The sequence below is a fragment of the Protomyctophum bolini genome (assembly GCF_963924005.1).
Source record: "Protomyctophum bolini genome assembly, chromosome: 23".
In the NCBI taxonomy this organism is placed as follows: domain Eukaryota; kingdom Metazoa; phylum Chordata; class Actinopteri; order Myctophiformes; family Myctophidae; genus Protomyctophum; species Protomyctophum bolini.
In genome coordinates, this window is record NC_137884.1 from 16298243 (window position 1) to 16320742 (window position 22500).

The window sequence follows — 22500 nt, forward strand, 5'->3', positions numbered from 1 at the left end:
TGGGCTGCCCAAGGAGAAGACCCTGGCCCCACTAAGGACCCGACGATTCAGGTGCATAACAGCTTCACCAAGCATAAGGGTCGTGAGCGGAGAGACGTTGCCTTGGGGGCACAGGACTGGCTATGCAACCCTTCTGAGAACACTCCACACACACTGACCGGGCACTTCTTACACAGGGGGCATCAGAGCCTCTGGGTCCTGGAGAAATAAAGAAAGGGAGGCGTCTTGACTTTGGAGTGTGTTATTGGGGACAGTTGAACCCCTCCGGTGGGGGCTAGTGTGTCCCAGGCTATTGGGGTAGGAGGAGTCCTGTAGCTTTGCCAGTATGCCCTGGGGCGCATTAGGATGTGTTATTATCCGTTTGTTGTCATTTGTATTTTGGAATGTGTTCTGGGGATTTATGTGTGAAGTTGTTTCATGTCGTTTATGCTCATGTTTCATCCATTTGATGGATTACAAGCTTTTTTAAAAGCTGTATTAAAAGAATATTTATGTTGTGTCAGCATGCAGGCTCATTCTTCTTCCGAGCAAACTACCGGTTATTACAATATAAACACATTAAATAGATCAATAGGTGTTTATTTTGTTTCATAAAAACCACAACGAAACTAGTTTTAAAAGCATACCGTATACATAGTATCACTGCATGCCTGTCTGACATCTCACATGGATGTCTTATCATCACCTCAAGCTGAACCCAGATAAGACTGAATAGTTCCAGTGCCTTAAACGAGAGTTCTGTGAGTGCTGGTTTTCTCTTTCAGAGATGTTTCTGTGAAGTTACTCAACCGACCGCTGACCGCACACCCAGTAAAATTGCTCAGAGAGTTTGAGAATAACTGTCGTGAGTTGTGCAACCCCCATATCTTTTAGATATTTTAGATATTACACTGTTAGGTTTGTATGATTCATGATGACTATTGATGAATTTGATGTAGTATGTTTTTGTTCTTGCTTTACTGTAAGTCGCTCTGGATCTGGAAGAGCGTCTGCCAAATGCCTAAATTGTAAATTGTATATACAAAAAAAGCAAATAGTAAATGATAAAAAGGCCCTAAGAGGTCAGGCCGTCGAGTGAGATAGGGCCGTTCATAGATAAATACAAATGTAAGAACTAGACACTGGATACAATGTGTGTCTGTGTGTGCGTGCGTGCATGTGTGCTGCGTGCGTGCGCATGCGTGCGTGTGTGTGTGTGCATACGTGCATGTGATGGAGTTATGATTTCTGTGTTTTCATGGATCTAGGCATCCTGCCTGAAGGGAGGGCAGGTGGGTGTGAGGGGTCCTTGAAGATGTTATAGAAGCCTGCTTGTGGAGAGTACAGTTTGAGTGGATGTCACTCAAGTGTGGTAGTGGAGAGCCGACAATCCAGTATGCTGTGCACCCGCTGCAGGTCTTTCCTCTCTGCTGCAGTTTGTAATTCAGTGATGCAGTAGAAATTGATAAGCATTTAATATAATAATATCAATGAATTACAAGATCAATAGATTGTGAAATATGCAAGCTATAATTACTGTACAAGATATTGATAAATTACAATATATCGTTTTTGAGGGGCGCTAGTGTAGCCTATGCGTGTTCTATATGAGCCCTATTGACCTTGCAGCATAAATGAATGGAGAAGACCAGGCATGCCCTTATTTCTGTACCAAATTCATGTTCAGTCCACTCATCCTGCCGAGCTGAACCTCACACCAGCAGTGCTGTCCCACAGTGCCCGATCTTGATCTCTGCCTCCCTCTCTCTAGCTCTCTGAAATCCAAGCTTCTGACTTGTATGGGTTTGCGTAGCCTATGCGTACACATGTGCATGTATTGTACAAAACAGTGCGCGTGGTGTGTGAGCACATGCACGCAGATTCTAAACATCATACTGAACAGGTGACCATTTCTAATTTCTATAGGATGTAAACACAATGTCCCATTGATCACTATGGCCCTGCGCGTGGTGGCTCAGAGTACCATGCAGTCACCTGCATGTATGCACAGTATACTGCATATTGCAACAGTAAACATTAAACAATATGGAATATTATACATGATGTGGTTCCAATACACAACATATCCTCTCTCTGGCGAACGAATTCAACGTTTGCCACAAAATTATGCGGAAGGAACCACATCAAATTAAATTTACATCATCATCATCATCATCAGCGTGCTTGACTCCCCGCACACTGTCTTTCACTTATAGAGTAGTAGTTTTATTAGATGACAACGTTTCGGTCTAAATGACCTTCATCAGGTATCCTTGTAGGAGTGCACAAGGCCTTTTCGTTACAAAATACTTCATTTAATACTTCACTTCCAATATGGAATATTATACATGATGTGGTTCCAATTACAACACTAGCCCGTCCAATGCATGGGCTTTTAATGTTTGTTTACTTTAGAGCACTTTTAACAAAAATCTTTTTTCCAGACAACCAAGTCTATGTTTGTTTAGGGCACTAATTGACGACGTCAAACATCATGTGGCCAATATAAGTACATCTTGTGACTGGTTTCATTTTATACAATAATATTACACACTGCATTCATGTCTCGTAAGCGGCAGTGGGTCTGCAATGAGTGTGATCACTGATGTGTGATGTTTAGATACTTATATGGCTTTTCAGCCTATATTTGTTAGTACGGTGAAGAAAGACGGACAGGAAAAGAGACGGGGAGTGACATGTAGCAAAGGCCAGCCCACAACTCACGAGTCCCGACCAGGCTGCATCAGAGAATGGTCGGGCACATACGTATGTGCCTTAACCACTAGGCCAATAATGGTGCCTCACACCAATACAATATTTAATTTAAACTTGGTACAACTTGAAAGACAGTGAAACGCACACACACACACACACACACACACACATACACACGCGCAGACCCACACAAACACACACACACACACACACACACACACACACACACACACACACACACACACACACCCCCTCTTTCTCTTTGGAGCGTAACACTATCATTCTCTCTCTCTCTGTGTCCATAATGTCTCCTGTCCCTCCTCTCTGTGTAGAATCAGGTCAATGTGTTTTCACTGTTTTCCTATAAAACACTTTTTTGCCTCAAGACATGAACTGTTCCACCTCGCTGACTCTCTCTCTGTCACTCTCTGTATCTCAGAGTGACAGGCAGATGAATGGCTGTCTGGTTTTTTTCATGAGAATGATAATTTAATTTGTTTATTGTATAGCTATTTGTAAAGAGTCAGAACATCAGTCAAAATAGAATATTGAAAAAATAAAAGCAGGGTGCCTTGGACCTCTTTTTATTTTTTCTCATGATTGAACCCTCGCCAACGAGCACCTGTTTTCAGTTCACACTACTTCACAACTGCAAGGACCCGGCATCACTTCTTTCCTCTATTCAAAATAGAATATTGTTGGCGCACCAACGGCACCAATAATAACCAGTGAAGTCAAGTATGGAAGAAAAAAATATATTTTGATTTAAACGAGAAGTGATAGGCTACATTATAAAGAATGTAAACAAAGAGAAAAAGATGAGACATGTGTGTATGCACGTGCGTCTACTCTGGAGGTGCATTCCACAGGAGTCAGGGCCAGTCAAGACATGAATGACGTAGCCTACATAAGCGCGTGCGTGCGCACACGCTCATGTGCACACAGCCACACAGGGTAAATGTGTGGTAATTTATATACTGTAGTAGTGTAGTAACTGTACTCTAGCCAGACAGACAGACACACAGACAGATAGATACATAGATAGATAGATTCCTCTCCCTCTCTGGAAGGGAATGAATTAAAGCCACCCGCGTGCTCACACCACCGACCGAGATACCACACACACTTCCGGTTGAAGTCCGTGCGTGTTCAACCGTAAACACACACACACACACACACACACACACACACACACACACACACGCATGGTCGCACGCACACACACACACACACACACACACACACACCTCCGTCTCCTTCCTCGCGGTCCAGAACGAGGCTGTGCGTGTGAGTATGAGAGAGAGAGAGGGAGAGAGAGATAGAGAGAGGGGTAGGCCGGGTAGAGCGCGACTCTGCGCGAGAGAGACAGTGGAGTGGTAGAGAGACATTTGTGTGCATTTGAGAGAGAGAGAGAGAGAGAGAGAGAGAGAGAGGTGTAGGTTCCCGTGCTCAGTGCTGTGAGCTAAGCTAGCCTAAGTGCTAATAGACTAGAGCCATGTTGTCCGTGGAGGTGTGGAACTGCTAGCGGGCCGCCCTGGACTCCCTATCCGCCCTGAGGTGCATCATGCCCGGCTGGAAGAAAAACATCCCCGCCTGTCTGCAACCGGACCAAGAAGGTATAGACCCGAGCGTGTGTGTGTGTGTGTGTGTGTGTGTGATTGCGCGTGTGAACAAATTATCAGCATTCTATCTCGCGCAGCGTGGTTGTCGCCAGTGCAGATAGGTTTGTATTGAAATCAGTGAAAGTTAAATAGCTGTGTGTGTGTGTGTGTGTGTGTGTGTGTCATGTGTGTTTGCGCGGCTGCGCGTGTGTGTGTGTGTGTTCACTGTGTTGTCGCGCGCACGTGTGTCATTACGTTATGGCAATGGATGGTGAATTGAATGGTTTGATTCAATTCCTCGGTCAAATCATTTCTACACTATGGTGGTTAAACATCCCGTGTGTGTTTATGCGTGCGCACATGCGCGCGCATGTGGTACACCGGTAGCCTCCCTTTACCAAACCGACTGGCTGAAAACGGCAATGGTCAGCATTGGGTCTGCAGGGTCGTGTCGTGTGTGTGTGTGTGTCCATGTGTGCGCGCAAAGTGCATGTAGGAATATATGTGCATGCGTACATTGCTTAAATGCTTCCCTCTCCCATTATTTCCTCCTTTGCTCTCAGCTCCTTGCCCAGCCCCCCAAACACACACACGCACACGCACACGCACGCACACACACACACACACACACACACACACACACACACACACACACACACACACACACACACACACACACATACACAACTATACTGTCCAAGTGGATGATGTGTCCAAGTGGATGATGTTTCAGTCAATATAATAAATGCATATTTTATCTTTTGTATATAGTGCTATTGCTACTTAGTACACTATTACACTATTAGACACTATTACACACTTAGTACATTTGCTACACTATTGCTACTTAGTGTGTACTGGTAAAAAATGGTAAACTGTGCATATTTATCCAAAGCACTCTACACAGATTGTGCATTACATTCACCCATTCACACACACATTCATACACCGACAGCAGAGGAAACCATGCAAGGCACCAACCTGCATATCGGGAGCAATTTAAGGGTTCAGAGTCTTGCTCAAGGACACTTCGACACTAACCGCACGGTCCATCCGGCCGCTTTACCGGCCACTCTACCCCTGACCCACTCCCCCCCCCCCCCCCCCACACACACACACACACACACTGCCACTGACTGGTAGTTTGGATGCCAATGTAATGGCAGAGTTGTGCAAAATTGTAGACCGACAGGCAGACAGATGTGTTGCTGTCTCACAGCTGCTGTGTGTTTATCTTTCATCTGTGATTAATTGACTGTGTGGTTTTAAGTAATGTTGGAGTTGAGGTCTTTGCAATTGTACACACACACACACACACACACACACACACACACACACACACACACAATAATGCTGTCATTGATTCACTTTTATTGAGCAGACTAGAGCAGTCCGTCTGTCTTTTCAGTCTGTCTGTCTGCCACTCTGCCTGCCTGCTAGTCAATCCATCGGTCCCTAGTATTTTAACCTAGATCATCATCAGTAAAGTAACAAGTAGAGTACTAGATTGTAATGTTGCTGATCTAAGATCTGATCCTGGTTCTCCTTATTACTATTGGTTGATTTAATGTCACTCACATAGAATCTGCTCCATGTACTCCTTGTTATTGGTTAATTTATTTGTAATGTCATTGGTCTAGGTGACTGGCCTGATCCTTGTACTCCTTACCATTGGCTGATTGATTGTAATGTCACTGATCTAGGTATGTTCCTGCTCCTTTATTATTGGTTGATTCATAATGTTGCTAATCTAGGATCTGATCATTGTTACTGTATGACTATTACGTGAACAGATTATCGTTTGTATATTGTTTCATTTGTGACTGTTTCTGCTCTCTGTATAGTACACTCTTCATATGTGCGAGTATGTGTGAGTGTAGGAGATCACTGAGATCAGCTATCAGTATATTGATTATTGATTGCCTTTTGACAGTTTGGCCTTTGATTACAATATAATCATAACATTCTTAGGCTAAATCCCCCACATTACACTGGCCCCAGGACACTGGAAAAGCATGTGGAATTTATGAAAAAAGCGTAATGTTTGGGAATGGGCCAAAATAAAATGGGAGCGGATCGGATCGGAAGAATGGGAATTTAAAAAATCTCCATTCCAGCATCAAGCATTGCTAGCGAGAGAGACTTTGTCTCTATTGCTGGATTTGTTATTCAAGAGAGTAGAAGCCATCTTCACACCAGGGACGGCGGATGATGATGGATATTTCTTTTCTCTACAACTAAACCACCGTTAGGCCTAAATGTTAAGTGCAACACTGATTAATTAATTTAGCGTAACTAATTTAGGCTGTTGTCAACTAAAATAATCCCTGTAGCCTTTGGTTGTTGAATGCATCAATTATATTTAGGTGGTGATTAAGATTATAATTGATTATCAATATCTTTTGGCGTAAATAAAACGGAATAAATTATGGCTTTTATGGAAATTAAATGGGCTACGAATTGCGAACTTGAGACTTGGTCAATATGTTTTCTTATATATATATTTTTTTCCACTAATACCAAGTAAATTAGTCACATTTGTCAATTCAGTGTATATTTAGTAATTCTGTCTTAAAATTGATTAATCATATCAGTGGCGGCACCATAAGAGGCCCCTGCCTTTAGTGTTTAATGTCCTTGAGCAAGACACTGAACCCCTACTGCTCCCAATGAGGAGGGTGGTATACGATATATAAATGTACCATTTACCAAACTGCCTGGAGATGTAATGTAATGTATTCTAAAGTATCCTAAAAACAACAACATACTGTCTAATTGTTCAGAGGTCAGAGCTGTTGTTGGCCATAAATCGCTCTGGATTAAGAGCGTCTGCTAAATGCCTAAATTGTAAAATCTATTAGGCTATTACAGTTTAGAAAAAGTTAGAACCAAAAAGTAATTTTTTTCCGGTAATGAAATTGTGGTAAGATCCACAATACTTTGTTAACATAACAACAATAACCAAAATAATGGAGTTAAATACATACTAATAAATATTCTCTGCTGGTTATTTGTGGACTATGAGCTGACCACCCAAGTTTCTCCGGTCAGAGAGAGGGTATGTGACACCAAGGTATATTTCAACAGAATAGTAGTTTATTGTCTTCAGTGAGCCATGGTTTCTACAAGCAAGATATAAGGAATAGAATACACATTAGCTATAGCGTGACAATAAAGGACCATATGAATAACAAGTAAATCAAATATACACTAGAACATAAACATATGTGAACAATCATAGTATTATGGCAGAGTGATCAACATAGCATAGAATACGTCAAGTCAATACAGAGACAGGGGAACAAGGCTTACGTTTGTCATGGACGCACGGCTGCAAGGAAGTGAGTGGTTGTGTGTGGCGTACTCAGTGAGCGCAGGTTCTGCATGTTGCCTGTGTGAAGGCTGGAGACTGAGTGAGGAGTGTGGAATGAGTGAGGGTTATATGTGGCACACCTAGACTGTGATTGGCTAATGAGTTGAGTGGTGTGATGGCAAACACATGTGTGATTGTGGATGCAGGGAATGGGGAATGTCCACCAGAGGCTGCCAGTCAGACAGCATGAGATAATTCACAACAATACAATAAGATAAAGATAGGACTCCTAGAGCAGTTCCCCTGGGGAAGTGGGTAGCTTAGTGTCTGGATTTATAGAATGTGCAGTCAGGCATAGCCATACAGATACGTTAATATACATTGTGCAATATCAGTTTGAGCAATCTGTACAAGAATGATCACAGTTCCAATGCCAACATCATTTTTATATTACCGGTATATATTTTTTCATTATGCTGTTGTCCTTGTTTAACTTGTTTATGGCCCTGACATCCGCTGGGAAAAAGCTGTTCATTGAGCCGCCTCAAATGCTTCCCAGTTCCCAGTCCGCATCATTCATAAACGGTCCATTTCCGGGGTGCAGCCTGTCTTTCATAATCATTGTTGCCATGCTCAAGGCATCTGCTGTCATACTGTATAAAACATCAGCCTTGGTAGGGGACTCTCCCTGTGGTCCGCTCAACCAATCGCACCACTTTATTGTGATTTAGCTGTCTGCAAGGCGGTCTCATTTTGAAACTTTAAGAGGCAAATATGTAAGCTGACAGTCAGCCAAAAACAACGAGGGGGGGGGGGGGGGGGGGGGGAGCGACACCCTATGCACGGTACTTGCGTAGGGTGTCATCTGCTACTGTAGGTGTGTATTTTCAGCATGCTGTTGGATCACTTGAACAGCATGTTGCACTTCCATCCATCCAACATGCTGAATGAGGGTCAAGCTAGTCCGTGGAGAGTTGAGTTTTCATGCAGCAGCAGGGGGCGTGGTGTGGAAGTATAACCCACTGACACTGGTCATTCAGCAGCAGGGGGCGTGGTGTGGAAGTATAACCCCCCCAAAAAAGGCAGCAGCATTTTCAGATAATCATCATGACATTATAATACACTGATACAACACCATAAAATAACTGCATATAAGCCTGGTTATTATGGTTAGGAAACGTGACTTTGTGAGAGTTGCAGGCTGTTAATAGAGCAACCGAGCAATGTCGAGCCCTGTCTGGTATTATGAAGTTCAGTCAGTGGTTTATTGGACTACAGGGCATGCAGCTTTTAATAGACTAGTACAGCATGTATGTTTCAAATTCAGTAGTCCTTAATTTATATTGAAGAATGACCTGCCAAAAAAAATACATTATTTAAAAACTTCTGTAAATCTTCACCTAGAGCCAGGTTAAAAGTGGTTAAAGTGGATGAATATTTTAAGTCGCAGGCTCTGACTCCACAAAATATTAAATAATAATAAATACTACCTCATCATGTATCACAGTCTGTGGCAGGCTATGACATCATGCACCTTTTATCATTTCATCATGATGTGGATTGTGGAACAAGTTGATAATCTCCTTTCACCTCTCAGACTCTCTTTCGGCACGCACGTCACACACACGCACACACACACACACACACACACACACACACACACACACACACACACACACACACACACACACACACACACACACACACACACACACACACACACACACACACACACACACACACACACACACACACACACACGCAAGTTCGTCTGGGTGTCATGTCATCGTTTCTTTTTTAATTATTACATTTTCATCCACGGTGGCTCCTGCCTCCTGATGCAAATATTTCACAAGCAATAGTCGGTCCCTCCAAAATGATGCAGTGTTCGGTTCATCATCATTGTTCTTCATTAATAAATGTTTCACTGCTGTGTTTTAAGCTGCACACTATCCTAAGACATGGGCTCACTGAGGACATGGGCTGGGTTTTTATCCATGTGCATTCCCGCACAGAATGCAAACGCATTTGAATAAGGAGACGACTCGTGATGGCAGCGTGTGTGGTCTGTCTGAGAATTACATGAGACCCCCACTGTTCACTGTTGTCTACATCTGTATGTATTTGGGCCATTAGAGCGCAAGTAGCTTTTAAACCCCTTTCAACCGATTGAACCCCAACATCCATATTCTGGGGGGAACATTAGCCAATAATAGCAGATCTACAAGCTCACGGCACGTTGCAATTGCCACGCAATGTGACGCAATCACTATTAAAAGACTTGAAACTGATATTGAATGAGCCTATATTGCGGGTCAGATCATGGGAATTTAAACGAGTTGGGTCGGCAAAGAATTGGTGGGTGCAAGTTTATATAACAGGATCCATGCATGCAGAACTCTGCTGACCCCACCACCTTGTGCTCGGAGGAGTGCACGTTGAAGAGGGCATGCACTGAGCAGCTGTATGCGGTATGCACTAATGGGGATGGGGATGTGCATGACTGACCAAAATCATTCTAGATTATTCCACTATTAATCGAGAATCATCAGTGGGAAGTCGGCAGAGGCTCGAGTTCTTCGTCAGTGCGGTATAGTGACTCCTACTGGTTGATCGGGGGGCACCTGCTTGGCGGGGAGGGGAACTGGGAGGGATAGCATAATTTATTCACATGAATAATGCTCTGCTGCTGAATGTAAGAAACAGCTGGTCACTTCATGCGTATCAGAGCTTCAGAGGATGGTGTAGGATGTCTTTATACACCCTCCACATGACGACTGTGGGGTAAGTGACAGGGAAAGTGTTGTGGTATAGTCAATCACTCAGTCTTTCAGGGAGAAAACTAAATTACAGTTTTCTCTGTGGTCTCTTTACAGAGAGCACAGTTTCTATCGACACTATATGAACTAATATAAAACAAAGCATCATTCTTTCCTCTATAGTATTTGTATAGTATTTCAGAATATGAAGACGGTGAGCTACAGTACTGCAGATTGTTTGAGGTTATAGCACAACAGAAATACTACTTTAATTATCTTGGCCATGGGGACTCCCCAGGTTCAAGAGTCACATGCATCTTGATATTTATATGCCTGGATTTTATACCTATATTGAGGTATTTGTAATCTGTGGCTGTGTGTATTAAAGGACGACACTTTTCAACTTATCTTCATATAATTGGTCTCTCACTAATGTTCATGATAAAATATCACAATTATTTTCCTACTCAGTCTGTGTCTCATAGGAGGGCTGTGGGCAGTTCAGAAACCCATCCACACCATTGTTCGGCAAGATAAAATAACAAGATATAAATAAATAAAATATATTTGGATTTTTATTATCATGAGAACGATTGCTTCCTTGAAATTGGGTGGGATCATGTGATCAATGAGATGGGGAAGGTGTACTCTACAGGCCAAAAAGTAAACCTTCTCTAACTATATCACTGATCATATATGACCCCAAGTTCTAGACCAATTTTTTTCCACACGCAACACTAATTAATAATGACATAGTTCAATGTTGAAAATGAGTGGTGTTCCCCATTCCCCAGTTCCAGACTGTTACAGAGCCGAGAGCTTTAACAGATAAAGTAATGCAAGAGGCTTGCATTTTTTCCTCTCTCCAATTAATCAATTTCTTGGCCAGTCAGCCAGATGTCAAGTCAAAACAACATCTGTCAGCTCGGTTTGCAAGCTACTGGTAGATTAATTCATATGGTATTCAGTAGTTAAATAATAAGTTACATAGGAGATGTGTGGGTGTTCTTTGCACTAGAGATGAATCTGTAAAACGGAAGAGAAAAAACTAGTGAACAAAGCAGCTTTCTTTTAAGACAAAGCGGGCATCCACCAAAGATGTGTTTGAGTTACTTACTTAGTCTTGGAAATGTACGAAACCGGCATGTGTTTGAATTTACAACCATGATGCAAATATGTGTTGATAGATTGCTTCATCTGAGAATTATGCCGCGCCATGCCAGCCCATTACAGACCTCCATGTGTTCGTGTTAACGAGGTCGGAAAAAATGACATAAATGTATCAGTATGTTGATTCATCTACTGGAGATCTAATTAATCTGTCGATTAAATTTGCCTCTCAAATTGGTGTTTAGAAAAGGTATTAGGAACGGCATAGAAAGTGGTAAATCAGTCGTGGGACACACCTCATTGAACTTTGATCCCTGTGTTTTGATCACTCCTATTCAGGTGTGTTCACACATAGTCAGGGAATATTATCAGAACAATTGTCCAACCCTAACCCTAAATGTCCAATGTCTAAATGTTCTGCTTTAACGAATAAACTTTTTTTTTATTCGCCTCATATTACAGTTATAACTCCATAACTACAAGGCCTAGATGTACAATCTCGTTTTCTATGGATAGTTGACACCTTAAAAAATGTATATCAAGTGGAAGTTGACAGGAGTGACAGCAGATATAACACAGCAGAAATTATATTTTTTTACCTCCGCCTAAACAAAACTTAGATTTGAATGAGCATAACTGCACTATAACATTTACTAGCAGGCCAAGGATGCACATAATGTTGTGTTCTACAACTTATGAACTGCAGTACCTCCAAATGTGGTGTCTTAGAACCAGGGACGAATTGTTTTCATAATCCTCATTGGGGCCCTGCTTAGAACTGAAGTACAACAATTATACAGCCATTTTAGACATAGTTGTAATAAAAGTTTCATGTAAATTCCAATTGATTTCCATTACAGATGGACAATTACACACTCTGAAGTCGTTCCCCTTCATATAAAGTATAAAACGGCACTGCATAAATAGATGAAACTACACAAAATCATACTTTCATCTCCAAATGGAGCACTTTTATTCCAAACTCCATTTGTGCAAAACAAATAAAAATGGTTTGCAAATTCAAACATTGCAAAATTACTGCAAACAACTGAGTCCACCCACTGTTTTTGTGTGCTTTTTATTCCTTTTTTCCCTCCCCAATTTAGTCCCCATGCCAATTGTTTCATACCCTCACACATTTCTGTGTGTTGTGACTGGTGCCAGTGCCTTTGGTACAGCCACTCTAGGGGTGAAACTCTCACTGGTGCCAGTGGCTTTGGTACAGACTTCTCCTCATCACAGTGGGTGATGTCGAATCACTGCATGTACTCCTCCATGCTGCTCTGTGTGTTCAATCAGTGCGTCACAGGCTGCGCGTCAAGGACCCCGATTGGAAACAGCCTTGCGCCTGTGTACGCATTCACCTATCTTGGCCATGCTTGGGGATATGACAACATATGACCAAGGCCCCTGTGAGGCTCTCCAACATTGAAGCACTGGGCCCTAGTGGTAAGAGGAGGGACTGCAGGCGGACCCGTGGAAGTATGACGAGGAAACTCCGTGCAGCTGGGCTTTAACGTTGAGTGTGTTTGCACTTCCGCATTTTGGGCACCACATTTTGTCACTGGGCAGTGACAATACAGTATAATACCAGGCAGGGCCTTGGGCCAGCCCAGTTAGGGCGGGACCTTAATTTTCGGGCCTGTTGAGAAGTCTAGGGCGTGTTCGGAAATGCGCACCGGGAGCGCACTCGCCTATTGGTTTGCATTGCACAGTGGGCTCAGTGCGCTATTTCCGAACGCACCCCTAGTTTCCGCCGGCTGCCGGACGCGGCTGCGTAAAATGACTTTGGGGCGGGCCCGTCTAGAGTTTGAATGTACAGGTATCAGTCGAAAGGGAGACATCGAAGAGGAAGGACGGGTGGGGTGGGATCAACGTATGGAATGTTAGAACAGGTCAGCTCCATATATGGAGATCTAAGGGTTTGATGAGGTCAGATCAACATGGTCTTCGTGAGGTCAGATGTAGAGTTCCTGGCCGGATGCAGATCTAGGTGATGTCTTCTCCATGTATGGCTATCCAAGGTTTGATGAGGTCAGTGTCTTATGGAGACGGTGTTGTGTCACGAGGCGTGACTGATGGACGGGTCTGACTGACATGAAGTGTGACTGACACAATGCAGGTTTTCATAGTAAACTGCGACCTACCGTCACAATAACATTATGGGAAAGGAAAGTGACATGCATTTCGGTTGTTCACTGCTGCAGCCAGTCTCCGCCCATCTCTGCTCCAATTATCTCTTAGCCATAGGCAAGAGATTGAATGTCAGCACGTTGCTGTTATTCAGCTGCATGAATTAGCCATTACAAACTACAAAGGAGGTAAGAAATCGGTCAGTAGGACTGTCTTTGAGTTCAATGAAACTATGATACAACAAATATTATTCACACACTTTGCAGCTGCCAACACAGTATCACAATGTAGTTCAAGTTGCAGCAATGTCTTTTAAAGGAGCTGTGGTTTGTCCTATGTTCTTTGAACGCACGCACGCACACGCACACACACACACACACACACACACACACACACACACACACACACACACACACACACATACACACACACACACAGGACACACACAACTAGAAATAGTTAGTTATGTGTGCACATGTAGGTAGGGGTTGCGTGGTGTAAACAAATAGCATTTTTTCAGTATTTTGCAGTCGCTTGTTATAAACTTCTTTGGGACAAATAATAGCAGCAGTATTTTGACATTCTCTGTCTCTCTCTCTGTCTGTGACTGACCGTCTACCTGCCTGTGGCACTCTGATTATCTGAATGAAATGGGACCAAAAAAATAGGTTGTTATGGTGAGGGGGGCCGAAAGAGTGTCGACTCGATGGTCGGTCCTAAATAGTTTCTATCGATTAGCATTAACATTCCTAACAGTTACTATTGATTTGCATTAGCCTCGCTGAGGGGCAGGGACTCTTCGTGACAGTCATCCTTGTATTTGTAATGGAAATGAGGCTTCATTGTTGTTGGCGTGAAGCCCCGGCTTAAATAAAGGGCTTTGATTGATTGTTTCAACCACTGAGTATGTCAAGTGGTATTCTCAAAGTGGGGTCCAGGGACCTCCTCCAGGGGTTCAGGCCAGTTAAAAGATGGTTAGTTAATAATAGGTTTGTGATTTGTGTGATTTATAAACGCCGTTGCTTGTTTGAATTCCTGTATCTCTGGCTGCGGTCAAAGGTCGTGATTAGGGTTTATACTTAAGTGATTGTACTGTAAATGTTACTACCGCAAAAGGTTAAACTACCAACCTCAACTCAGCAGCAGCAGAGACACACACACACACACACACACACACACACACACACACACACACACACACACACACACACAGTCCTACAGTGTGTCCAGACAGTTCAGTGAGAATGGCCACTCTTAAGTCTATTAGTAACACACTGTGAGATAACTGTGTGTGTGCGTGTGCGTGTGTGTGTGTGTGCACGCGTGCGCATGTATATGTGTGTTCCTGCTGTGTGTATCCATGTAGAAAATGAGTGTGTGTGTTCTGCCAACACCGTTCTGCCAACCGCCTGTCCCTGCACCTGGACCCTGCCCACGGCTGTGTGTGTGTGTGTGTGTGTGTGTGTGTGTGTGTGTGTGTGTGAGTCGGAGTGTCAGTCCAGGGGTCTCATTTGTAAACATTGCGTAAGCACAAGTAGGGGCTTAAAATTGGGATTTATGAAAGCTCCTCTAACTTGGCGGGTGTGAACATTTCGCAGACGGTGGAAAATGGAACTGGTGACGTGTGCGAGAAAAGATAGTAAAGCTGAAAATGGCAGTATAACCAACTGGCTTGTATTGTATGTAGTAGAGCAAGTATCAACTGGTGTGCAGGTCTGTGGCACGATACAATGCGCGAGAATCCGGACTGGCCGACACCAACTCGGGACTCCCGAATTGCTGCCCTCTACAGTGCACCCACCTGTCCCGCATCAGGATCTTGAGCTCTGCAGTGTTGTTTAGCTCCTCTGTGACAGTGTGTCTACATTTAGGTGGTGCATCTCTTTCCACTCCTAGCTGCACCTTAGTTAGTTACATTAGTGATTAGTGTTAGTTAGTTTGCTAACGCGCTACCGGTTCTGTGTGCTTCTCTGACCTTGTCTGTGACCAGTGGGATGACTCCGTAGACTCGACGGCATAGAGGGCGTTCCTGATGTGGTCTGCCCATGTGACATCACGTGCCATTCATATAACATTCTTTTGTACTAGACGCCTTCCAGGGCCTTTTCCAGCTCTACTGTGAGTGTCTATGTCTCAGCACTGCGTACAGCAGTGGTAGTACTGACTCAAACGGCCGACCCTTGTGGTCATCTCTCTTGTCAGATTGGTGTGCAGGTCTACTAACAACTGGTCGGTTGGACTATGAATTTGTTAAGAGATGGCAGAGTGATTCAATGTTTGCAATAAAATGTCCTATATATTCAGGGTTTGTAAGATGTGCTATACACAGTAAAAAACCTTTACTTAAATCCCGTCATGGTTGACATGTGTTATTAATTGGAATTTAATGTACTTTTGGCCGCCTGCCACATAATGCATGTGTGAGCTTTTATTTAGGTTTATAAAGCCGCTTGGAAAACCTTATACACACACACACACACACACGCACGCACGCACACACACACACACACACACACACACACACACACACACACACACACACACACACACACACACACACACACACACACACACACACACACACACACACACACACACACACACACACACACACACACACACACACACACACTTCCTTGGTTCCTAATATTTTAGAGACTGTGCTACCATTGTCCCTGTGGTGGTGAGGAATAGCCTATACTCGCTCTGATGCGCAGTGAATGACAGAGGTGACACAATTTCACAGTCACTGCAAGAGACACAGGGGAGATGTTTAACTCTCCTTGGGATTCACAAGTTTTATTACACATCGTCAAGTGTAACAGTGTGGGTTAGTACAATATTATGACCCTGTATTCCTCTTGGAGAAGAAATTTCACCATCTCACGCCAAGGTCCCCTCCTGTTTGCAATCTATGGCTACAACTATCTATTATCTTTTTAACCATTATTCTGATGATTGCTCTTTTGATTATTTAAAATGTAATCAAGAAGCAAAATGTTATGAATTAACACAAAACAATAAACGATCTACAAGCGCACAATGCATCGCATCGGGACACATTGTGAGCTTATTAAAATCAATATTTGTTTATGATCAATTCCATCAATTAGTTCAATTAACTGCACCCCTAAACCAATCCACTCTAGTATGATTGGCTGGCTTAGCATCGATCTGTATGAAAATCCACTCGTATGATTGAGTATCGAAGGGCAATGTTTCAACAACCATTTAGATAATTGTGGGCGTTAACGAAGGGTGATATCACTGATATGAGGCTTATGGTGCGTTCCCATGGGCAGATGCAAAGATACAGTGAGTCTATACCATTCATTGTCAATGGAAGCCAGCGACATGACGATGCAAAGATGCATCCGCTTTTCTTTTTTTCTATACAAAGCTACTAAAACGTTGAGCTGGTTTCAACTTCAGATACAAAGATACAAAGCTACAAATACGCTGTGTAGCTTTGCATCTTTGTATCTACCTCGTGACTTATAAAGGAGGCCCTGGACTTCTACGCCCAGGCATGTGCAGCTGCATCCTGGAACGGGCATCACCACACATTACACCCACTGGCCGTCAACACAGGAGCCCCTCAGGGCTGCGTGCTGATCTGGGGATCCCCAAGGTCCTTGAGAGGTTCCAGGCGGTACCTAGCAATTGTTAATTGCTATTAAGCTAATTGTTAATTAGGCACGTAATCTCTATATATTTTATATTATAATCTTATATATATATATATATATACATACGTAATCTTATATATCTTATATCGATATTAATCCCGACGATTATCGCCATGAATCCCGACGATATTAATCGATTTTTTCCTTTCAGTCATAATCTCCCATTACACTGGCACTTATCACTTTATGTATGACTGTGACATTGCCACACACTTACATATTTGATACCTACACGGTGTCTTTACTTTTATGCCTTCATTTTTCAAGTACACTTTGTTTACAGTAATACATACTTTTTGAAGTCAAGGGTAGAATTGTACCGGTATAAGGTCATAGGAAATAAATGGTTGCTTTAACACTGATCAGTAAGCAGGATGCACACGGCAGACTGCAACAGCAGCAGTGTTGAGGGTGTGACTGAATGATTATAGATTCTCTTTGTGGAAAAACATTGCAGGGTAAAGTCCTAGGAGCCCAGGGCTTGCACCCTAGTGCGTCTGGAGCTAACTGTAATGAATTTGACTATTGTACAGTATACATTGTAAAACTGTTATTCATTCCATTCCTTGTTGTTTCCGTCGCACTCTATTTACAGTACTTTAGGAGTGCAACAGTAACAGTTAATCAAACTAATTGATTAAAATTTGTAATGGGAGGGAAATAACATGTTGGATACAGTACAATGTATATGTATGTTTACTGTGTGTCACTAGGAAAAAAGGAAAAGAAATAAAGAGCAGGGAGAAAAAATAAAACCATAACCATAAGAAATATTATAGAGGTATTCACATACTCTACCATACAGATTGGACAAAATTAAAATGTATTAATTAAATAAAGTTACATAGTGCTGCTTTAATCTTAAAAGTAATCGATAGAATAGATGGATACCGTAGATACCTTTATTGATAAAGTTGCACTTATCCAATTTATTACTAAGATTCCATTTGAGCGTACTAGATGACTAAACTACAAATTGTAACAAAGTCGATTCTGACAATACAAACTGGGGCCTTGTCTTTTTGTTATATTAAACCTAAATGGAAGTTCTCTAGTGCAACAAAAATCTATAGGTCACCACTGCTGGTGTGACGCGAGTGCCGTAGCTGCCAGTAGCCAGCACTAGAGATGGGAATTTTATTACCAGTGCCATTAGCAATTCTGCTTATCGGTCTGATTCTTTATGAATTCCTTTATTGATTCCTGATCCATTTTCAGTGTGGAAAATAAGTACACTGTACTGTACAGTAGTAACAGTACACTGTTTAATTCCTATGCAAAACAACGTCCTCCTTTGATGTGCACTGTCTGCACATGTAGCCTATTATGAAATGCAGTATGAGTATGTTTTATCTCTGGACCGTGTTATGTTGAATATGCAAAGAATGCTCACATGGTGGATTGAGCTTCTGGTCTTGAATGTGTCGTCAAGCTGCTATATGTTTAAGTGCTAAAATTGAGATTTTTGAGAGACGTTTCAACATATATTGAAAGTGAATGGAGCAGCAGTTAAAGATGATTGACAACATTTGTACTTTTATCATGCCCATGCAAGTTCATATCTCAGACACACAGACAGATCGGCATTCAGTCAGTCAGTTATATTTATAATTTAAAGATGCTTTTGTTTCTGCAGAAATATTTGTATCCCAATTTAAATTTTTAAGATGTTCAAACAGTTCTCTCTAGAAACCACATTTCATTTAATTCTGTAGTTGGTGTATGTAGTTGTGTGTGTGTGTGTGTGTGTGTGCACGCGCGCGCGCGCGCATATGTGTGTGTGTGTGTGTGTGTGTGTGTGTGCGCGTGTGTGTGTGCGCACGTGCACGTTTGTGCACTTGCAGTCTTTTTACAGCTGCAATTCTCTGATAACATGAATCGCTTTCCTCTATTCTGCTTGTAGAAAGAGTGGGGTTGGGCGATATGACTTTAAAATCAATATCACAATTATTTCATACTTTTTGCCTTTGATGGTGGCTATAAGTTAGGCTGCTTCACATAACTCTTGAACCCGTAGGTTGTACAAAACAAATACAAAAAATCCCTGAATTTATTGGCACTTTGAAGTTGGAACTCCCCATATAGGCCATGCACACGATTTAGCGTTTTTCTTAAAAACACACTTTTTGATACATATTTTGTTCAAAACTCACGCGAATCGCTGCATATTATCAGTCATGCGATCAAGATTTAGCTGTCAGATTCCATTCCGACTGGTTCCGATTGGCTTTGTGGGAGGGGCCCATTTTTCACCAAAATGCCTCCAATCATCAACGCAGCTTCCCATCTGACCCTGATAGGCAACCTGGCCTGTCAGGGATCTGCCCTTCATGGATCGCACTTTCCTGGTTGTATTCTCTCTCTCTCTACGTGGCATTTATGTGTTGAATGTGTGTGTGTGCGCGCGTGTGTGTGCATGCATGTGTGCTCGCACCCTTCTGTGCACATTCGTGTGTGCATGTGTCCATTAGTATAAAGGTCAGGCCGTAGGTCAATGGACCTTTTCCATTGGTCGGTCTGTCAGTCTTCCGTAGTGACATCCATCCAGTGTACATATTTACTAATGTAATACGATCACTTTGCATTTGTTTAAGGCACTGGTTCTCAACCTGTGGCCTGGGGTCACCAATGCTTAAACATGTTTTCAAGTGAGCCCTGATCCAGACATGGCTGAGAACTTCTTTTTTAAGGTTTAAGGTTTTCGGTCAACATTTTTATATAATGGGTCACATCATGCCAGGAACAGAGGGAGGTAGAACAAGACATGCGTCCAACCGGTGGGGAATTCATTTCCGCACAACAGCTTGTAGCTAAGATGTAGTGCTTTCTTCCTTAGGCTTCCTGCCCTGAGTGCCCTCTAAGCTTAATTTATAGACTGTAGTACGATGGCATCGCTTGCCAAAAAGTACTGTTCTACAAGCTAACAAGCTTGTTAAACAAGCTATTTGGCAAGTGACACTGTCATACTACAGACTGCAGAGCACGAATTAAGCTTAATGCCTGTCGCATGCATCGCCAAATTAATTAACTAATGTAGACCTGAACTAGCCTCATGAAATACTGACCTTCACCCTGATAAACTATTTCATTCAAACATAAAATGTTCATTCATATTCATATTTCCATTGGTGTGAGTTGTGTGTGTTTAATTATTTTCAACCCATTTTCACATGTTGGGCATTATTATTGTCAGAAATGTTGTGAGCTCACAATGGGTGCAGTGCAACGTGAGGCACTTTGAGCTTGTAGATCTGCTATTTCTGCTATATTTGTTTAATAGAAAAAGGAATTTCACACTAAGGGGGCCCAGCCATAGTTAGGCCTGTCACAATTATGACATAATTGCCCAATCGCAATTATTTGAGTAATTAATTGAATTAATTAATTCAATCGTTTCCATGTTGAAAAATGTCCATGCATTGCATACATATACAGCACGTACGCTTGTAGATAAACAATTTCCGCTATTTAGTAAATTCTTTAGAAAGAAAAATATATGATTAAATAAATGTGACACCTGGTGGTGAACAAACACTATATATTTCCGTGCTCAGACACAGGGACACACCCACACACACACACACACACACACACACACACACACACACACACACACACACACACACACACACACACACACACACAGCTGTCTATAGGAGTGGTTGCACCACTCAAAAAAAGCAAACCAAACCACTGACATATCCCATCCCACAACCTTACAATTACGCACACTGCACTGCAGTGAGTGTTGATGATGAGCAGAAACAGTGTGCTTCGCACTACATTCAAATGTTTAGTTTTAACAGCAAACAACATGACAGCAGTTTCTGCAATGTAAATTGGGAAAGTGGGCTGTTTTGGTGGCTACATTTAAACATAAATTTGGAATAATACCTTCAAATTTGAATTTAATAAGATGTATTCTCTGAAATGATCTCAAATAAGTGGAAACATTTTCAACCGCTTTGATATTATTTATATTACCGGTAAATAAAGTGAAAAGATTTATAAGTCACCAGGCAAGTGGCAACCTCTAATGTAAGTGTTGTATCTCCCTCTCACCACTAGATGGAGACACAGACCAAATCTCTGCTTCAAGTGTGAATTCCTTATTTTTTTTCTCTCTGTATCACATGCACACACAGAAGTGTGAAAAATCAGTTATTTCTGTCACACACACACACACACACACACACACACACACACACACACACACACACACACACACACACACACACACACACACACACACACACACGTCCTGAGCAATCTGGCGCCCTAAGTAGGATTTTTCGCCCTGGGCAGACATTGGGGAGGCACTGGGGGGACACTGGGCAGACAGAGTTGGGACAGTTAGGTCCCCCCATGGCGCCCGGAGCGGCTGCTTCGTCGGCCTGTAGGAAGGGCCGGGCCTACACTCACACACACACACACACACACACACACACACACACACACACACACACACACACACAGCGAGACGTCCAATCCTGTTAGAACAGCCAAGTGCTGAGAGCAATATGCAAATAAACCATGTGCCATTTTTAGCTACAGCACACACGCGCATGCAATGCATTCATGTGTGTGCGCACACACACACACACACACACACACACACACACACACACACACACACACACACTACAATGTACAACAGATAGTCTACCTGTATGTTTCAGGCTATGTTTCAGGTAGTATGTTTCAGGCTTTGCATCTCATTCAACCTTTTCTTAGTGTCCTACATTATCAGCTGTTTTGTTACTGTTATGTTTACTGTTTCATGATGCCGGCAATGTGTCTCCCAAGTTCTTCCATTTCTTTGCTCTCTCCATGTGACAGAGTGGTCCCAGGTTCGATTCTTGGCCCCGGGCTATATATGTGTCGAGGTGTCCCTCCCTGAGTGAGCCCCCCCGCCCTCCCAGCTCTTAGTCTGACCACTCGTATCCAACACAAACGTTCCAAAGTCTGGGGATTTTATGTCACAGATTTTGCTCGTTGCTCGTTGCAATGAATTTATGAATGCTGTCATTTTGTGACATGTGACACTGACTTTGAGCTGTGATTTGCGTATATCTGAAAATCACAGTTTGGCTTTTATTATCGTTCCACAGCTGCCGCAATGTGATCGTCTATGTTAGGTGATCAATGTGATCGTCTATGTTAGGTGATCAATGTGATCGTCTATGTTAGGTGATCAATGA

At 42.6% G+C, this 22500-nt stretch overlaps 1 protein-coding gene across 1 annotated transcript in view; it reads left to right on the plus strand.

Annotated features, from left to right (window-relative positions):
• Positions 1–4027: 4027 nt before the first annotated feature.
• Positions 4028–22500, plus strand: part of grip1 (glutamate receptor interacting protein 1) — a 76494-nt gene continuing 58021 nt past the window's right edge. Inside the window, exons 1-2 of the mRNA XM_080757654.1 lie at positions 4028–4310; positions 5936–5998. Of these exons, the coding sequence (XP_080613780.1) occupies positions 4259–4310; positions 5936–5998 (115 nt within the window). The 5' untranslated portion in view covers positions 4028–4258. The remainder of the gene's footprint in view (positions 4311–5935; positions 5999–22500) is intronic.